This window comes from Pinus tabuliformis, chromosome J (assembly GCF_031772625.1).
Source record: "Pinus tabuliformis cultivar Carrire ecotype Pingquan chromosome J, CPIR1, whole genome shotgun sequence".
Taxonomy (NCBI): Eukaryota; Viridiplantae; Streptophyta; class Pinopsida; order Pinales; family Pinaceae; genus Pinus; species Pinus tabuliformis.
Window position 1 is genome coordinate 1,603,363,974 of NC_142295.1, and position 21,726 is coordinate 1,603,385,699.

The window sequence follows — 21,726 nt, forward strand, 5'->3', positions numbered from 1 at the left end:
GAGATGATCTATGCAGAGGATGTGCTCTGGGCAAGTGTGCCAAAGCAGCATTTCCTAGAAGTAAAAACAGGACCAAGAGTGTACTAAGATTGATACACTTAGATATATGCGAACCAATGTCCACTAAAGCTCTTAGTGGTGCCAAATATTTTGTCACCTTCATTGATGACCACTCCAGGAAAACTTGGATTTATTTTCTGAAAACCAAGGACAAGGTGTTCTGTCGATTCAAAGAGTTCAAGGCTCTGGTGGAGAATCTGACAGGAAAGAAAATAAAAGTTTTGCGCTCAGACAATGGTGGATAATATGTCGATAAGGACTTCATCGATTTTTGCGCCAGGGAGGGTATCACGAGAGAGTGGACAACTCCTTACAAGCTGGAGCAGAATGGAGTAGCAGAAAGGAAGAACAGGACTATCGTGGAAGCAGCTAGGGCCATGATGTATGATCAGGATATACCAAAATTCCTGTGGGCAGAAGCATGCAACACGACAGTCTATGTCTAGAATAGAACTCCTCATAGGGAATTGGGCAAGATTACTCCAAAGAAAGTCTTCATTAGGAAGACACCTGAAGTCAGCGATTTCAGGATATTTGGGAGTTTAGCATATTGCCGTATACCCGAAGAGAAGAGGAAGAAGTTAGATCAAACTGCAGAGAAAGGATATCTAGTGGGATATAGCGAGAACACTAAGGCATATAGAATCTATCTTCCAGGGAGCAGGAAGGTAGTAGTTCGACGAGATGTGAAGTTCATGGAAGATAGGGCCTCCAGAAAATCTCGAGAAATGCGTTCCAAGGAGCAGCCAAAAGATGACCCGTTGGTCAAACCACTTCAACCAGCGGAAGCCAAATTGAACTGCCCTCCAGAAGCTTCTGCACAGCCCCTGCATCAGCCGCACTATGGTTCTTCTGCCTCTTTGCAAATGCATTTGTTGGTTCTGGAAGACTTCCTCCAGCCTCACTATCTCTGCTTCCTCACTGAAGCTCGAAATCTCCAACAATTGACTACTGCTACTCTAGAAAATCGAATTCTCCAAGTGTCTATGGTATGTTCTCCAAGTTCCAATCGACTTCCTCGTATAATCCACTATTGGAGCACCAACAATTAAGATTAAATCTTAATCATGGCTAGGATCATCTTGGAGTCTATTCGTGTGAGTTTCTAGATGATTCACATATTGACTTAATTAATTCTGATTAATAACCATATTCCCTAAGTTTAGACTTAAGAAATATTTAAAAACTGGTTAATAATCTAATTAAGCCATATCTAGGTGGAATTTCCAATAACGATTTTTGGTTTTGGAGATCTCAAGCATTCTAGCCTCTCCACCAAATTTCATGGCTAGAACACATCTGATGCTACAAAAACTAACACATGGAACCCAAACCCTAGGACTTGGGTTTTCCACCATCCAACAATATTGCTGCCATCTTGATGTAATCCGAAAATTACAAAGAAGCGTTCATTAACCATTTGACATCAATGAATAGTGTTTTTAGTCAAAGTCAAACCCAGTCAACTCCATGGGTTGACATCAATGACAACAACATCCAATGTAGTTTCTGTAGCATCGGATGTGTTCTAGCCACGAAATTTGGTGGAGAGGCTAGAATACATGAGATCTCCAAAACCCAAAAATTGTTTATGGAAATTCCACCTATAAATGACTAAATTAGATTATTAACCAATTTTTAAATATTTCATAAGTCTAAACTTAGGGAATATGGTTGATTAGTCATAATTAATTAAGTCAAGGTGTGAATCATCTAAAACCTGACACGGATCGACTCCAAGATGATCCTAGCCATTGATTAAATTTTAATCTTGGTCGTTGGTGCTCCAACAGTGGATTATAAGAGGAAGTCGATGGGCACTTGGAGAAGAAACACCAACAGTTTGATTTCCTTGGCAGATCGATTTCCAGAGAGCAGTAGCAGTTGTCGGAGAGCCAGAGATCGAAGTAGAGACAGTGAGGGGCAGAGACAATGATCCGGAGGAAGTTTTCCAAATCCAGAGAGGCAACAACAAGGAGCTGATTTATTCCTAGTGAGGCAGCGCAATTGCTTCAGAGAAGCAGTTCAATTTAGCTGGAGAGAAATTCGTTTTCAGTTCCAGAGGCCAGGCAGAGGATCCAGAGTGTCGGAGAAGAGATTTCTTCAGCAGAGACTGGCATAACGACTTCATTAGAGGCAGTTCAGAGGCTAGACGTCATAGGGTCTGCACAGAGAGTCTAGGAGGACGAGTTTCTGAAGAGAAGTTGTGTCGGGATTGCTTGTGGAAGAAGGGTAATTCCCTCAGATAATTTTGCCTAGATTTTCTTGTTGTTTGGATTGCCAGTTGGGCAACCATAGATTGTACTCATAATTTCACTGCTGCATAATAATAAAAACCCTCACTGCTGCACCAGTTTTCCCACATTGGTTTTTTCCAGGGACAATTATCCAAAAAGAATAGTGTCATTTTTATTATGTGCACTAGTATTTTCTCAGTTTCCATCATTATTTTCTTCCGCAGTTTATTTGTGAAGGTTGCAGTGTGATTTATTTGATATTTGTTGTAGTAGATAAATTGTTAAAATAATTAACAATTAGAAAAATAAATTCCAGTTGCTGCAATGGAATTTCAGTTATGAAATTTTCACATCCAACAGGAATGATTTGCTTGACCTCCTGGATCTCTTCCCGGTCTCTAGCTGCTAAATTGATCTCCCTTTCAACTGAATCAAACTAACCATCTGAAGATTAGCGCAGGCCCTGCGTAGCCTCACTAAGGAAATATCGCTACCTCTCTTTTGTTGGCTCTTTGAGACTAAAACTCCGCAGAAACTCTATTGTTGATCCCTCAGTCACTGATGCTTTGGCTTGAACTCTCTCGTGTTGAATCTCTGCAATTGGATAGCTCGATCTGCTCAAGGAACCTCTTGCTCGATGTGTCTCTCATATGTGTGTATCTCTAGCCCCATCAAACTGCTCTTATAATATCTCATTGGTGAACCAACGACCATGATTAGATCTCCATCAACGACTAAGATCATCTCAAACTCAATCCTTGTGAGTTTCTCGAGCATTCTCAGCTTTCCTTAATTAATTACTATTAATTTACTAGTAACTTAGGAAAATTTTAAATGGTGGTAACTTAATTTAATTAAGGTGTTTCGCAAGCTTATCTCGCGAAACCTTTTTTGGGTTTTGAATATCTTGTGTTCTTAGCCTATTTGACACAAATCGAGACTAGAACACCTGTCCGATGCTACAAAAACTAACAATGATGATTGAGGACATTGCATCCATGATGGGATGTTCCACTTTGATGATGATGTTGCACATATTTGATCCAACATAGCCAATTTGATGATGAGGTGGCACCCTTTGATGAGGAGACATGACCTTTTTGATGATGCATTGCACCGTTTGGGGGGAGACATGACTTTGGGAGCATTTACTCCCAATTTTAGAGATGATGTCACCTTGATGAGACCTCTACACTCATATGTGTGGCATTTATGGAGGACGATTTCATGTTTTAATATTGTATCTTCATTAAGAGGCATTTTTCGGGGTCGGCATGAGACCTATCCACCTTGTATCATGGATTATGTTTTAGGGACTTTAGACTTATTTAGAGGTAAAACACTTGGGATTCCTCATATAAATAGTGGAAATGCTCCCTCATTTGTATCATTGCTACTTGTGGAGGATTACTACTACTTGTCTACTTCTCTCGTTACTAATTCACAATGGATGAATGAATTATGTGACCTTTTGGAGAGATAATTTCTGTATGCTTTTTCAAGTTTGATGGATGATTCACCGTTAGGGTTTCATGGATAAGCATTGGTTTACCTACTAAGTGTTCTTTCTAAATCATTGTGATTTGTTTATGAATGTATGAAGTGTGGATGGTGTTATCAAGTGGTGAAAGTGCTTTTTCAAAGTATTCTTCCACTGAAAAATTCACATTTGTCAAGATGTATTCTACATTTCTAATAGTGGCTAGGGGCATCCCTACAACCACCTTACCCCCTGACAAATCTTGGTTGTCAATCCATCTACCCTCATTTCATATGAATACTTCTTCATGACATTCTAAGCCTTGTGAATATATAAATTTTCTTCTAAAAAGGAGGAAATCTGAACAATGCTAGATCAGAAATTTCAAAAGAAGGATAGATAGGCAGAAATATAGTTAAGAAAGGTTAAAAATACTATATCTATAAAGATAATTCAAGGAGGCATACCATATATGATATAATTCATTAGACTCAAACTGCAACTGGGTCAAATAATCCTGTGAGATAGATAAACAAATAGACATTCCTATCTTTTAGAATGCTGGGAACTTATTTAAGTAGAAATTAAGAACTATAAGCATACCTGGATAATCAAGTCCTCCCAGGAAACAACACCGGACTCATTCTGCTCTAATAGAGTCTTTACTTGGAGAAGCCTTTCAACTAAAATATTACATGCATGTCGAACTGCTTCACAACTTTCTTCAGATGTGGTACTTCCACCTGTGATTCCTCCATGTGCCAAACTTACAGTGTCTTGCTGGACAATCCTAATTTTCGACATCAGATCTTCACTTCCAGCATCCCATAGCTGACCAAGAGCATATGCTGTCATCTGTTTCACTTTTGTCCATAGTCCCTGACCTAATTCGATTCCTCCCACCTCTACAGCAATAGATCCATCTCTGAAAATGGTTACTCTTGCTGGTCTAGGGCCCATCCTTACTGGGTAGCAGCATGGCACTAGTGATAAGCCTCGTTTCAGCCATCTGTTACTAGCATTAAACCTTTTAATAGTTTCCCTTCTATTGTCCAACAACGAAGAAAATTTCAGTTTCTCCCATATTGAGGGCAATGTATAGCCAAGAGGGCTATCAACACAGGAGCCATAGAAAAACTCAGCACTTTCAAATGTGTGTATGTTCTTTTCTCTAACAACATTTGCATCCAAGCCAAGAATTGAGGCAACATGCTCAATAACAGTTTCTGCAATGAAAGATCCCTGTACTTCTCCAGGCCCCCTCATTGCAGACTTGCTTGTTACATTTGTTTTACATAATCTATAGTCAAATGAAAGAGCTCCCCAGTTATACTTTTTCATTGCTGATATTATATTATTGGGCAATATAGGACTGAAATCTATTGAAATGCCTGCATCAATTAATAAATCCACATGCAATGCTGTCATTTTTCCATCATTTTTAAACCCAACAATATAGTTTGCTTTGATGGGGTGACGCCCACCGGCCATGATCATGTCTGTTTTACGATCAAGGTACATTCGTACAGGACGCTTGAGCCTGTATGCAGCTAATGCACATGCAACTGCAACCTGAACAAGTATCAACATTCAGTAAAATAGATGACACAAAGACAAATATCATACAGTCTGCATTAGCAGAATTGAAATCTATTTTCAAGACTAAACTTATCCAAAGAATTCAGCTCTCTTTAAATAAATTATTTCAAGACTAGTCAAACTGAAGAATTTGAGAATATACCATAAAGGCCGTTATTTTTATATATTATAATATAAGACTGAGAATGTAGATACTGAACATGAAGCAATCAATCATAAACCAATTTGGCTCTGTTATCCAAGATTTGGTTTGAACATTTCACTTGTTACATCACTCAGATATTTGCTGGCCAGCATGGTAACCCTAGCCCTATAAAGTTTGGATATTAGTTCACAGCTAAGTCACATGACACCGGGACACGAGACACGGAGGACACGTAAATACGAGTATTCAATACGAAATGCAGCGACCTGGAAACAGGACACGGGGGACACGTTTTATATATATTTAATAAATATATATATATATATACCGAAATATAGTTTTTTATACATATTAAATTGCAGGTTGCAGCTTATCTAATCAAATTAAAATATAATTACTTCTCCAAGTTCATAGTTCACTTAAAAAAAATAAATAGAATCAAAATTTACTATCTAGAAATTAGAATGTGATATGCTTGGTCTTGATTCTTGAATATTCAATGTTCATTGTTCATGTACAACTTACAAGCACATAAGAAAATAACTAAATTCTAATCCTATTGATTTCCTCTGCCCCTCTTGCGAGAAAATGCCACAGCTTTCCCTTTCCCTCTAGATGTAGATGCTGGTGTTGGTGGAGTTGGCAGTGGAGTTTGCTATGCTCTAGAAGTTGAAAAACTAGAAGTAGGAGCTATAGGAGGTAGACCACGTCCTCTACTGGTGGCAGGGGTAGCCCGGGCAGGTGGTGTCACCTGGAAACATTACAATCTCCCAATCCTGAAATCCTGAAACACTGATAAGTCTGCTGCATTTTGAATGAAATCTAAAATTCTACTTTCTCCATATGAAATCCAATGAGGCCGGAACCACTCTCAAACATCCTGAGTCATTTCATGGTAATGTTAAAAATTTAAGTAAAAGGATGAAAATGAAGATTAAGGAAATGAAGATTAAGGAGAATGTCACATTTTCATCTTCATTTTCATCCTTTTACTTAAATTTTTAACATTACCATGAAATGACTCAGGATGTTTGAGAGTGGTTCCGGCCTCATTGGATTTCATATCAATACTCGAGCCTAGACTTGATCATTAAGCTACCCCACTCAAAAATTATTTGTTTCTTTCAAAAAAATTTGCAGCTTATGCAGGCAACGTTTTCTATCAACGGAATACGCGTTTTCCAGATGCAGGGCACGACAAAAACCAGCGAATACGTTTTACATTTTACAGGACACGATGAAAAACGTTTTCGACATGTTTTAGGGCCGTTTTCGTGTCCGACACGTAAAATACGGGACACAGGACCTTGGAGGACGTGTCCTGTGACTTAGGTTCACAACTGTAATTAGGGACAGAAATACCAAAGTGATTGACCTTGTCACCCCTCTTTTAGCAGGAATACATATATGCATATTTTCACTTTTGGGCAGAACCATTGTAATCCCAAAGAATGCAAGTCAAAAGCCTTGTAGGCAATGTGGAGGCTACATATTATTTTATATTAGGTCCATTATCGTTGAACATGGATGGTCCTGCCAATACTATATAGGATTGGGAAGACATAGGGTGGATTTTTTGGCCTCATGCTTTAGAGGAACCATTGGTTTTGAATGTGAAAATTTCTGAACTGAAATTCTACTGCAGCAACTGATTATTTCACCTACTTATTATTCACAATAAGTTATTTACGAAATCCCTTCAACAAATATTAAAATAAATTCTACTGCAGTTATCACACAATTACCCAGAGAAAAATACATGCACAAGAACCAATCACATCAACATAGTTGTTTTTGGACAATTGTCCCTAGAAAAACCCAATGCGGGAAAACCGGTGTAGTAGATGAGGGATTTATTAATCTTCAGCAGCAATTGCTTTTACAAGGAATAATTTTACAGAGCAACTGAAAGAAAACACCTGAGACTTTCTGACACTTTGGAGACCTTGCTCCCACTCCTGCGTCACCTCTGCGTCACTCAGCGTGGCCCAGTGTGGCTCTGCGTCCCTCTGCGTGAGGGTTGCATCTCTCCTTTGGACTGCGTCTCTCTCTGCGTTGTCTCCCACTGTCCCTGTGTCACCTCCTCCTTAGCCTCAGCCTACTGCTGATGCCCTCCTCTTCCTCCACCTTGCAACTCTCCCTCTGAAATTGATCGCCTTTACTTGAGAATCGATTTTCCTAGAGATACTGAGTATCTGCCGGTGTGTCTCCAAATGATCCTCAAGTCTTCTCTTATACTTTTCCTGTTGATGAATCAATGGCTGAGATTAAATATCTAATCAACGTCTAATATTAAAAACAAACTTGATCCTCGTCTCTTAGAAGCTTCTCACCCTTATCTTTATTAATACCCATTAATATTTTTATTTTCCTAAGTTTAGACTTAGGAACCCATTAAAAATATTAATTATTTTAATAACTCCTCATTAAAAATATTAATTATTTTAATAACTCCTCATCCGGGTAGAATTTCTCAAAACGATTTCTCGGTCTTGGAGATCTCATGTGCCTTAGCCTCTCCTCCAAATTTCAAGGCTAGAGCACATCTGATGCTACCAAAACTCAACACTCCTCTTAGCGAGGAATGTGCTCTAGCAATGCTTCACTATAGAAACATCACACTGATCTTCTGCATCGGTACCTGTGTTGATGCTTGGCCTGCTGCCTCACATCCTTTGCACTGCTGCTTTCTGTATTGCTGCATCTATACTATAGCTCCCTCCTAGCATGCTGCATTATGTTGCCGATAGCAATACCACTGCTAACTGTTGCACTGCAACTCCTAACACTTATCCATTTCTACTACTGAAATGGATTTTTTACCATCCCCATCTTCTCCCTGAAATAAACGAACTTTGTTCTTCCTAGAGCCTTGGTGAGGATGTCTGCCACTTATTCTCCTATAGGAGTGTACCTCAACTGTATTGCTCCTCGTTGGACACGGTCTCTGACAAAGTGACACCTGATATCAATGTGCTTCGACTGATCATGAAATACTGGATTCTCAGAGAGCTTGATGCAACTCTAATTATCACACATGATCATGGTCGCTTCCATCCTTCTCCTGAATAGATTCACAAGAAATTTCCTAAGCCATATGGCTTCACACGAAATTGTGCTAGCTGCCATCTATTCTGCTTCAGCTGAGCTCAAAGCCACAGATCTCTGTTTCCTACTACACCAAGAGGTCATTCCTGATCTAATGTTGAAACAATACCCAGTTGTACTTTTCCGATCTACTAAACTTCCAGCCCAATCCGCATCAGTGAACCCACTCAGCCTGATGTCATTACCTCTCGTGTACAATAGTCCATGCTCGACTGTTCCTTTTATATACCTAAGAACATGTTTGGATGTTGCCCATTGCGCCCTCTTAGGTTCCACCATGAACTGACTAAGGGTGTTGACAGCGTAACAAACGTCTAGCCTAGTATTGACTAGATACATCAGGGACCCTATAAGCTGCCTGTACAAGGTGGGATCAACGTCTTTATCTTCTGATGCATCAATCTTCTTCCAGTTGGTGATCATTGGAGTAGCCATAGGTCTACTGTTCTGCATCCCGAATCTCTTCAAGATGTCTGTAGCATATCTCCCTTGTCCAAGGAAGATGTCACCCTTCTGCTGCCAAACTTCCAACCCCAGGAAATAATGCATTTGTCCCAAATCCTTCATGTCGCATTCTGTGGCTAGGTTCTTCTTGCAGTCTTTGATGAAACTGGATGATCCTGTCAGGAAGAGATCATCCACATATAACACTAGGATTAGAGGCTCATTTTCTACGACAACATAGTAGAGATTAGGGTGTGCGTCACTCTTGACAAACCCCATCTTTTGCAAGTAGCCATCAATTCGACTGTACCATGCTCTAGGTGTCTGTTTAAGCCCATACAAGGCTTTCTTTAATCAGCATACATGGGATTTCTTCTCATGTGTCTCAAAACCTTCTGGTTGTTCAATGTATACTTCCTCTTCTAATACCCCATCCAAGAATGTCGTCTTGACATCCATCTGATGAATCTCCCACCCCATATGTGCTGTAAGGGATATCACAGTTCTAATAGAAGTATACCTGGCTACTGGGGCAAAGGTTTCTTCGTAGTCTATTCCTTCCTTCTAAGCATACCCCTTAGCCACAAACCTGGCTTTGTATTTCTCCACACTGCCGTCTGCATCATATTTGACCTTGTAGATCCATCTCGAACCTACCACTGACCTGTCCTGAGGCCTAAGTACCACTTCCTAGACATTTTTGACCATTATAGAGCTATATTCCTCCACCATAGCATCTACCCATACTTGACGCTGAATGACCTCCTGAAAACTAGAAGGTTCCCCAACCTGAGCTACTAAGGCCTGGTATCTGTCTGGATGTCTTCGCTCCCTTTTATTATTCCTGGGTGCACTAATGAAGTCCTTTGCATCCGTAGAATCTATTGGAGTTCCCCACCCGTTCTTCCACTGGTAGTAGGCACATCTATCAGCTCTTCCTCTTCCTGAGATTCCTCCTGTTCTGAAGCTTTGTCTTCAAGAGAATTTCTCGTACTAGTTTCTGTTGGTCGAAGTGGTTTGACCAATGGTTCCTTTTTCAATAGCTCCTCGGAAGGCATTCCTCAGGATTTCCTTAAAGCTCTGTCCTCCATGAACTTTACAACCCGTCAAACTACTACCTTCCTACTGCCTGGAAGATAGACTCTATATGCCTTAGCATTCTCGCTATATCTCGCAAGATATCCTTTCTCAACAGTTTGATCTAATTTCTTTCTCTTTTCTTCGTGTATACGGCAATACGCTAAACTCCCAAATATCCTAAAATGACTGACTTCAAGTGTCTTCCTTGTGAAGACCTTCTCCGAAGTGATTTTCCCCAATGCCCTGTGTGGAGTCCTGTTCTGGACATAAACTGTCGTGCTACATGCTTCTGCCCACAGAAATTTAAGCATATCCTGATCATACAGCATTGCCCTAGCTGCTTCCACAATAGTCCTGTTTTTCCTTTCTGCTACTCCATTCTGCTCCAGATTGTAGGGAGTTGTCCACTCTCTTCTGATGCCTTTCTTAGAGCAAAAATCGGTGAGGTCCTTGTCAACATAATCTCCACCATTTTTTGAGCGCAACACTTTTATCTTATTTCCTGTCAAATTCTCCACTAGAGCCTTGAACTCTTCGAATCGACCAAAAACCTCATCCTTGGTTTTCAGAAAGTAGATCCAAGTCTTTCTGGAATAGTCATCAATGAAGGTGACGAAGTATTCGGCACCACTAAGAGTTTTTGTGGACATCGGTATGCAGATATCTTAGTGTATCAATCCTAGCACACTCTTAGCCCTCTTGTTACTTCTGGAAAACGCTACTTTGGCATATTTGCTCAGAGCACATCCTCTGCATACATCATCTCGTTCGGTACTTAGTTATGGAACTCCTGATACTGTTTTCCTGAGAATTCTCAGAGCCTCATGGTTTAAGTGTGTTGATTTGGGGTAGCATCCAATGTGCTCTAGCCACGAAAATTGGTGGAGAGGCTAAAGCACATGAGATCTCCAATACCCAGAAATGGTTTGGGAAGATTCTAAATAGTTTGGGAGATATTAAAATAATTAATCTTTTTAATGGAGTCCCTAAGTCTAAACTTAAGGAAAATAAAATATTAATGTGAATTAATATAAAACCGTGTTAGAAGGGTCCAAAAGTCATGGATCAAGCCAGAGTTAATCTTAGTCGTTGATTAGGGACTTAAGCTCGGCCGTTGAATTGTCAACGAGAAAAGTATAAAAGGAGGCTTGAGGGTCACTTGAAGAATACACTGAGTTGATCAAGATTTCAATTTCCGAGGCAGGGTTTGCTGAGGAAGTCGAAAGAGTGATCAGAGTTGCAGTTGAGGGGCAGTGAATACAAAAGTAGAGAGGCAGAGAGAGTACCGGGAGAATCAGCGCAGAAGTCAGGAGAGAGAGACGCGGAGCCAGCCAGAGGTCACACAGATCCAGCTAGGGCCCACGCAGAGGCAGCCAGGAGTTGCGCAGTGCCTTAGAGAGCTAGTGTGGGTGACGCAGAGGCTCTAGAGGCTGATGCAGTGCCACGAGAGGTTGACGCAGGGGTTATTGGGCTGGCGCTGGGCTAGGAAGCGCTGACGCAGTTCCTAGAGGCAGATGCTAGGGTTTTCGTGGGGCAAATTAGCGCTGGGAGTTGTCGGAGTGTTTATCCGGGGTTTCAGCCGGAACATATGTCTCCGACTGAGAGGTACTACTGCCGAGATTATTCTCTGTTGGGTGAGCCGGTTTTAGCACCCAGATTGTATTCAGAAACTGCATAATAATAAAACCCTCAGATCGCTGCACCGGTTTTTCCGCATTGGGTTTTTCCGGGACATTGGTCCAAAAACAACGATGTCACTTGTGTGCTTGTTTTTATTTCCTTCAGTTGATGATCTGTAATGTGTTCAGCATGTACTTGTATTTATTTTCTGTATTTACATGGTAAATAACTTGTTAATTAATTAGAACAAGTAGGCAGAAATAAATCAAAAAGTACATGAAGGGTTTCTAACAGTTAGACTTAGAAATTCCAACATGGTATCAGAGCGTGGTTGCAGATCACAGGAGAACTGAGGACATCAGCCGAGCAGAGCAGCAGCAGTAGAAAACAGTTGTCTCAAGTGACATAAGCTGTTCCTAGCAAAGAAGCAGCAAGGAAGGGGTAAAGCAGTGCCTACGTCATCAAGTTTGAGCCGGGAAGATTAGTGTAGTGGCAGAGGGGAGCAGAATCAACCTACACAGTGCCTTGTCATCTTTCTCAGTCAGGAAGGATTGATGCCCGTGGCCAGGAGGTGCGAATTTTGCTGGTGCCGGGATTGTGCAGAGCCTAGAAGCTCTAACCTTCAATTTGTTGGGGCTTAGGAGGCTGTGGGTAAGTTGCAGAGTGAAGCTGGTGGGGTACTGTAGTCAGAACAATACCTAACAGGGCAAGACCAAGGAGGAGGGAGTTGCTACCGAGGATTTCTAGCCAAGAAATCTAGATCAGTGGTGCAGCTGCACTAAGGATCGGAGTGGGGGCATCTCGACATTGGCAGAGGGGTTTCCAGGAGGGAAATCGAGGCTCAGAGGGAGTCACACCAAGAACTTCCAGAAGGGAAGTAGAGGAGCAGTGAGATGGCAGTGAACAAGGTAAGAGACAAGGACAGACTGGACGGAGCCTCAAACTTTGTAGTCTAGGAGGCCAAAACTTATCCATTCTAGACAGGAACCGTCTCAAGCAATTCGCCTTGAGGACAATAGTGGTCCCAGTTGACCCGACTGATAACGATAAGTACGAGGATGCAATGGCGAGGGCCAAGAGCATCATCCTTGACGGGGTCAAGGACCATGTAGTACCACACATTGCCGAGAAGAATACGGCAAATGAGATGTGGGAGGCCCTAAAGACGTTGTATTAGCATACTTCCGTGCAGAGGAAGATGCTACAAGAAAATCAGCTGCGGTCATACCAGATGTAGAAGGGAGAATAGATCAGCCCCTTCCTCGGTCGATTGAAGGAGATCCGGGATCAGCTGACTTCCATAGGAGTCATGCCAGATCAAGAATTGATGGTGAGAACAACCCTGAACGCAGTCTCAAAAGATTGGGAGGTGTTTGTCCAGAGCATACTGGGTAGGGCGACCCTTCCAGATTGGGAGGAAATGTGGGCGACTCTTCGCCAAGAAGAGATCATAAGGCTAAGCAAGGCTGGAAGCAGTGGCAAGGGGATCAGAATCAAGAAGGAGGAAGAGGAGGATGTTGCCCTAGCATCTTAGGGAAAGCAAGAGAAATGAAAGAAGAAGGACCTCTCCAAGGTCAAATGCTTCAACTGTGGGGAACTGGATCACTATGCAAGCCAGTGTCCAAGGAAGAAGAGCAAGGGAGAGGCTTTCGAGACCAAGGCTGCGTCAGCAAGGGTGGAGAAGGAATTGGAGACAGATGATGATTGTGCCATGAGTGCTCACACGCCACTTAAGCAGAAGTGGGGAGACATCGAGCTGTAATCAGATGGACTATAGGCGATGAGGGGCAGGATCCTCGAGGTATCCAACTTCTTGGATTATACCTTGGTATGGGAGTCCCGAAGAGGAGTAGCAGCACTGGCAGATGTCGATAGAGAGGGATGCAGATGGAGCGACAGAGGGAGCTACAGTGCAGGAGTCCCAGGACAACATGAGGCAGCAGTGCGAGATGCACAGAGTTGTTGCAGCAGCGCAGAGGTAAGAGAGGGAGCACTTGTCAGTGACAGAGGGAGCTTCAGCATCGAGAGTGTTTCTAGCCTAACAGAGATGTCAGAGTTGGGAGATCAGTTACTTACTTCTCAGTAACTGAGTTGCAGTGCAGTAGTTAGCAGTGGCAGTGCTATGGGCAGCACGATGTAGCATGATGAGAGGGGTTGCAGTGCAGATGCAGCAGTGGTAGTGGCAGGGCCATGGGCAGTAGCACAGATGTAGAGGAAATTGTCGTACAGATGCAGCAGTGGCAATGGCAGGGTCATGGGTAGTAGTACATGGTGTAGCAGTGCAGAGGATGTTGGGAGCAGGCCTAGCATCAGCACAGGGACCGATGTCAGATGATCAAGGTGATGCTAAGTGAGGAGTATTACTAGAGCATAGTCCTCGCTAAGAGGGAGTGTTGATTTGGGGTAGCATCAAATGTGCTCTAGCCACAAAAATTGGTGAAGAGGCTAAAGCACATAAGATCTCCAATACCCAGAAATGGTTTGGGCAGATTCTAAACAGTTTGGGAGATATTAAAATAATTAATATTTTTTGGAGTCCCTAAGTCTAAACTTAGGGAAAATAAAATATTAATGTGAATTAATATAAAACTGTGTTAGAAGGATCCAAAAGTCATGGATCAAGCCAGAGTTAATCTTAGCCATTGATTAGGGACTTAATCTCGGCCGTTGAATTGTCAACGAGAAAAGTATAAAAGGAGCCTTGAGGGTCACTTGGAGAATACACCGAGTTGATCAAGATTTCGATTTTCTGGGTTAGGGTTTGTTGAGGAAGTCGAAGGAGTGATCAAAGTTGCAGCTGAGGGTTAGTGAATACATAAGGAGAGAGGCAAAGAGAGTACCAAGAGAATCAATGCAGAAGCTGGGAGATAGGGACGCAGAGCTAGCCAAAGGCCACGCAGAGCCAGCTAGGGCCCACGTAGAGGCAGCCAGGAGCTGCGCAGTGCCTCAGAGAGCCAGCGTGGGTGACACAGAGGCTCTAGAGGCTGATGCAGTGCCTCCAGAGGTTGACGCAGGGGTTATTGGGCTGACGCTGGGCCAGGAAGGGCTGACGCAGTCCCTAGAGGCAGACGTTGGGGTTTTCGTGGGGCAGATTGGAGCTGGGAGCTGTCGGAGTGTTTATCCAGGGTTTCAGTCGGAACATCTATCTCCGACTAAGAGGTACTACTGCCGAGATTATTCTCTGTTGGGTGAGACGGCTTTGGCACACAGATTGTATTCAAAAACTACATAATAATAAAACCCTTAAATAGCTACACCGGTTTTCCTGCATTGGGTTTTTCCGGGGACATTGATCCAGAAACAATGGTGTCACTTGTGTGCTTGTTTTTGTTTCCTTCAGTTGATGATCTGTAATGTGTTGAGCATGTACTTGTATTTATTTTCAGTATTTACATAGTAAGTAACTTGTTAATTAATCAGAACAAGTAGGCAGAAATAAATTAGAAAGTACATGAAGGGTTTCTAACAGTTAGACTTAGAAATTCCAACAAAGTGTCCCATCCTCCTGTGCCATAGTTCATTCAAATCTTTGTCTCCATTACTGCCTATCAATGCCATTGGTGATTCTAGTTGCAACCTGTTACTTCTGATTCCAATCTGGGCCTTCTTTTTCCAACTCGAGTGTTTGACATATACTTTCTCCTTAATGAAGAAAACGTCATAGCCCTTGTTTTGAATTTGAGATACGAAGAGTAAGTTCATCCCCAATCCTAGCACATGCAGCACATTAGTTGCTCGAAGCCACTCTCCTGCTTTGGTTTGAAAGACCACAGTACCGGGATAATTCCCTCCTCAACATACCTGTGAAGTTGAAGGCACAATCAAGCTAGGGTATCTATAAATGGAGCAGAGAACATCTTGGATGAGGACACAGTAAGAGTTCTGGGATAGACAAAGTTTCAGCACAGTCATGATAATCTCGGTATCACAGTAAAGGGTATTCAATCTCAGAAGCAGCCTCGAATAAGGATGTGGATCTACCTCTGGTGACCTCAGCATTCTCTCCAAGCACAACCACAGTCTTGATTTATCATTGATGAAATAAATCAAGATGGTATCCCTGCAGTAGCCTCGGCATGATGATCAACTATGGAGTAGGGTTACATTCTCGACATCATCATAGAAGATCAAGTCATACACCATTTCGACATTCTCCCAGTCAGATCCATAATAACAATAGTCACAAGATATGATCACTATATGTATAGATATCAAAGAATGATCTCTGTAATGTACAGTCTTATGATAGTTATAGGATCATGAGTTTGATCTCGATATAACTCTCATATCTCAGTTGTCTTGGTAAGTGATCTCAATGGATCTAATGTAAAGATCTCAGTACTACAGTAATGGTGACCTAAATGAAGATCTAAAGTGAAGGAGCAGCAAATGAAGGTGCAACAGTAAACTAAGTATGGCAGCAGTAATCATGATGATCTCTGCAGTGTTTGAGGAGGAGGACTGATGTCTTGGTCTTGGAGTGGCAGAATGTATCAAGGGTCATGGTCTTGGCATTCGTCAATTGAATCTCCATAAGAAGAATTTTGCATGGGTTTTCCTCTCTAAGAGGGAGAGGTTTTGGCCCTAGCAGGAAGCCAAAATATTTGTGTTCTTCTCTCTTTTTGATTTGATAGCAGTTTGATGAAGTTAACAAACACATGCTAATAATGAAGTAAACATCAAACTAAGATAAATTGTTTAAAGACTTCACAAATTGTTATCATGTTAAAGGAAGAATCAACTTAATATTCTTTCCCTAGATTCTTCAACACTGGTAACACTACATCCGTACTACAACTCAGTTGCTGAGAGAAGCAACTGAAAAACATCCAAAATTAGTTTAACTTAACTGTGTTCAGCATAGTACAATGAATGTTGGCAACTGACTGCTGCTGACCCTCTGAATCTTCTACGTTGTTGCTGACCTTTGCACTGTGCCAACTACACTGCTGCCAACCTTTCTCTGCGCTGATCAGTCTCTGGTCCCCATCTACTGCAAGTGTCCTCTAAACACTCCACTGCATCATCTGACACTAAGTCCATCTCGCTACTGCTGGCTCTTGGGCTCCCGTAGCAAGGAATTGATCCAAGAGGTGGACTCCTCAAGGATCCTGGCCAGATGTAGTCCTCCCAACTACAACTCAATATCGCGCCATCTCCCTCCTGGAGATGTGTGGGCACTCATCGCATACTCTTCCTCATCTATCTTCGCAGCTGCAACCTTTGGATCATGCTTCTTATCCTTATCCTTTTGCTTCAAAGGACACTGAGATGCAAAGCTACACATCTTGCCACATCTGAAACATTTCACCTTTGAAATGTCCTTCTTCCACTTTTGCTTCTGTTGTCCCTTCGATGCTAGAGCTGCGTTCTCCTCCTCCTCCTCCTCCTTCGTCTTTATGCCACTCCCACTACTTCCATTGAGGTTGAACCGTTGACCTTCACTAGGTCCCTCAACTCCTCTTGTTGAAGAGCTGCCCACATCTTGTTATATACCTAGGGGGGATAATATGGGGTACCAAGGGAGGTACCCAAGGTAATAATGTAATAATGGGATGGGCCATAGTAATAAATAAGGTGGTTAACCCATGTCATGTAAGGGACCACAAGTAGTTAATAATAATGTAATGGGCCCATGGTATTAGTTGATGGTATGAGGGAACCATGGTAATGATGCATGGTATTGTATGTATGTGACCTATATAGAGGCTAGAGACTCCACATGGAGAGCTATGAAGTGAAGGATTATTGTATGAACAGGCATATGGCTTGTGGAGTGCTCTCCTTCCTTAAGGAGTGAATGTATGGTGTTGCCCTACCTTAAGGGTTTGGTATCAATAAAGAGAATCATTTCTATCTATTTCTATCTTGTTATTCTTGGGTATATTTATATTTTTGGATCAGATCTACAACACATCTCCTCCTATGAAGGTAGTATTTCCCTGCCCAATATGCTTTGGATGAAAGCTTATCATTCATCCGAGACTCCATTCAAGGCTATGCTCACCATCGCGGTTGGCTGAGGAGTGGATCCCACTGCAGCAAGCTGGTCTCTAATGTCCTGAAGACGTTGAAGATAGAGGTTCACCCCTTCTCCTTTCTACGTCAAAATTCGCTGCAACTTCTGCTCTAAATACATCTTTCGTTGTTGGGAAGAGCCTTCATATTATAGAGATGACAAGGCTTCCCACATCTCTCGGGCTGTATCTTTGCCCTGCAAGTGTGAGACCACATGATCTCGAACTCCATTGAGAATGAGCCTCTTTGCCTTCCCCTGCTCGGCCTTGTACTTCTTCTTTTGATCGTTGTCAGCAGGAACAACTACAACACTTTTGACGTAGGCCTCGAGATCATATTCCTCCAGAACAACTAAGATTCTGGTCTTCCATATGACATAGTTGGAGGCTCCGTCCAACCTGTCCTGATCTCTGAGCCCATGCGATGCCATCTCACCCAACTGTCGAACTGACTCCTCTAGTCACTGCTTAGCACTGCTCAGTTGCTCAACAAGTGAGAAATTCGAACTTTCTGGTGGAAAGTTTTATGAGAAGAAAATTCCCCTTCTACGTGTCTTTGTTCTTTTCCAGAGGACTTCTGCTCCGGCAGAATCTGCGCCCTTCAAGCAATGCATTGAGGCTCTTTGTCACTCCCTCTACAAACTCACAAACTAGAAATCGTACCTCTCTGTCGTCTCACTCAAAGAGAGATTTCCTCGGATCTGCTTCCCGACAAGGACTGCACAATCTCTTCAAGGGGATTCGAATTGCTACCAAGTGCACCTTTTGGCCTCACTGCTCAGCACTGGATTTGCTCTTCCTGTCTCAAAACCTGCCTCAGATACCATGTGAAAATTCCTACACTCTGAAGGAATCCCTAGTGCAGCAAATGTGAATCTACTTCACCACCTTGATGTTTTATATTACATTCATCAAGTTATTCTTCTGAATACTGAAGCAAATTACTTATGTAGCCTACACTTATTAAATATTTGATCTCATGAAACGGAAAACGGAGCAAAGAACAAGATACATAGAACACACTTATTTTTGGACACAATAGTCCCCAGAAAAACCCAATGCGGGAAAACTGGTGCAACAACTCTAAGATTTTATTATTATGCAGGAGAAATATCTGAATACAAATCAAGGATGCTCATCTAGCAATCCTTTATAGAGAAAGTACTGGCGGAAAAACTAAGTAAGTTTTACCTCACTTCACCCGATAGAATTCCGACTGATTTGGCACAAGATTGGCTAACCCTGGCTATGTCTGTGATGGCCCTACGTCAGCCGTTTAGGCTTTGTGTCACCTTCTCTGCCCTATGCGTCACCTCTCCCGACTATTCCGGCAGTTCCCCGCAGTTCCCGGTAGTTCCGACAATTTGGATAGTTCCCGGCAGTTTCGGTTGTTCCAATAGTTTTGGATTCTGCGTGACAGGCAGCTTTTCTACGTCAGCTCTCCCGGCTACTGTGCTGCCTTTGCGTCAACTCTCTCCACCTCTCTGTTCTGTATTTTCCGGAAATTCCTCCTTCTGGATTCTCTCTGCCCCTCAGCTGCAAGATCTCCCCAATCGGTTTTCCTCTTGAGAACTCACCTCAGAAAATTGATTTCCTCAATCTCTCTGTGTGTGTTTCCAAATGAACCCCAAGCCTCCATTTTATACTTTTCCTATTGAGCTAAGTCACCGGATTCGTCCTAAACCCCCTGCGAATCCCGAATCCAGCGAATCCGACACGATTCGGTCTGGATTCGTGTCCAAATCACAGGACACGTCGTGTCCGAGGGCGTGTCGCGATTTTAGGACACGTGTCCGGTTTCCAGGACTCGCTAAGCTCAGTGCGGGAAAGAAAAGGGCGTGTTTGCTCATTAATATTTTCATTTGGCAAGTGATTTGTGTTGTTGCAGCAAGGAATAGAGCATTTTGGCAGCTTCATGATCAAGTCTAGGCCCTAGTATTGATATGCTATTCATGGTAATGTTAAATTCTTAAAGTAAAAGTGACATTCTCCTTAATCTTCATTTTCATCCTTTTACTTAAATTTTTAACATTACCATGAAATGACTCAGGATGTTTGAGAGTGGTTCCGGCCTCATTGGATTTCATATGGAGAAAGTAGAATTTTAGATTTCTTTCAAAATCCAGCAGACTTATCAGTTTTTCAGGATTTTAGGATTGGGGGATTGCAATGTTTCCATTGAATTTTGTCATGTATTAGGGTATGGAACTCGTATTTAATCAAAAGCACCAAACCAAGAGCTTCTGAATATGTCGCTCCTGCTCCCTTTTTCACTCCCGCTCCCCGCTTTCGCTCCTGCTCCCAAGTAACACTGTCCCTAATGATATGGGTTTGAACACCACTGTTGAGTTGGCATTGGCCAACATGGATCTCAATGATCCAGTGCTAGAGCCTGTTAGATTTGATGACTTAGAGGGGTCAACCTCCATACCAACAGATGTAGAGGCGACTATGGATACAGGGGAGGAGGAGGATGCAGAGGAGAGCAGTGGGGACCATGATGATGGGGACAGTGATGCTGATTCTAATGCTGATTGATGCCTTGAGGCTTGTATACCTGTAGTTGTTTTATATTTTCTATTTCTATTTGCCATTGGCATTGCACCAACACTACCTATGTAAAACATTTTGATTTGATGACTTAATGAGAAAACTACAATTGTCAGTGTGTTTATCTTACTATCTTGTAGTTGTAAGTTGTCTTTCAGTTATGAATTATGAATCATGATTTAAATTTTTAATAGATTTATCATTTATGTGACCAGTACCACTGACATTTATTTGAATTTTGTATGTACTCTGCATGCTAATAGCTATAGATGAAGATCTATGTTTGAAATCAATAAATTTGTATCATTAATTAAAATTTGTGTAAGAAATATGATAATAACTAATTTTTATATATATATATATATATATATATATATATATATATATTTTAATAAAATAATATATAACGTGTCCTGTTCCGAGGGGTCAGCGTGTCCGAATCCGACACCACGAATCTCGAATCCTACATGTCCCGAATCCCCGTTTCAGGTGACTTAGCTATTGAGTCTTCAACGACCAAGATTAAGTCTCTAATAAACGACTAAGATCAAAACATGACTTGATCCGCCTTCTACATCATTCTCACCCATATTTTGACTAATACCCATTAATATTTTAATTTCCTTAAGTTTAGACTTAGGAACCCCATTAAAAGTATTAATTATTTTAATAAAATACAAACTGGGTGGAATTTCACCAAACGGTTTCTGGGTTCTTTAGAAATCATGTGCCTTAGCCTCTCGACCAATTTTCAAGTCTAGAGCACTTCCAATGCTACCAAAAACTAACACTAGCCTCTACATTGTCACTGAGGAATCTGCATTGTTGTTAACTCTGCACTGAGCCACTTGCTCTGTTGTCAACACTGCACTGCACTCCTCAGCATCTAAATGCCATTAGTCTGCAACTGTCACTCTGGTACTGACTGCATCAACTGCGATTGATCCATCCTGCTACTGAATGATCTATGAGGCGGACTCCTCAAAGACACTACCCAATCTATGTAGCTCTCTGGGGCTACAACTCCAAGTCACCCCACCTCACTTCTGGAGGTATGGTTGCCATCATAGCGAAGTCTTCCTCCAACCTGGAGGAAAACCTATCTATCTCAACATGTGTTGTCGCCTATTCCTGCTTCTCCTACTTGTCCCTCTTTCTGAGAGGACATTGGGTACTGTAGTGGCCAAACTTGCCACACCTGAGGCACTTGACCTTAGATAGGTCTCTCTTCCTTTTCTTCTTCTCTCCCTGCCCCTGACTGGGACCCTTTGATGCGAGGGCCACGTTCTCCTCCTCCTTCACACCCTTCAGTCCGTTGCTACTGCTGCTACTAATGGAGCTCTTTAGCAGAGCTCGCCTCAGCTTGTCTCGCTGCAAGTCAACCCA

General features: G+C 42.1%; 1 protein-coding gene and 1 long non-coding RNA gene across 3 annotated transcripts in view; one reads left to right on the plus strand and one right to left on the minus strand.

The window, feature by feature from the left end:
• The window catches only part of LOC149233608 (indole-3-acetaldehyde oxidase-like), a 355,169-nt gene that overhangs the window by 170,694 nt on the left and 162,749 nt on the right, over positions 1 to 21,726 (minus strand). For both annotated transcript variants that reach the window (XM_089379808.1, XM_089379809.1), the window contains exon 6: positions 4,381 to 5,349. In XM_089379808.1, coding sequence (XP_089235934.1) covers positions 4,381 to 5,349 — 969 coding nt within the window. The remainder of the gene's footprint in view (positions 1 to 4,380; positions 5,350 to 21,726) is intronic.
• The window catches only part of LOC149233609 (uncharacterized), a 196,762-nt gene that overhangs the window by 170,382 nt on the left and 4,654 nt on the right, over positions 1 to 21,726 (plus strand). The window lies entirely within an intron of this gene.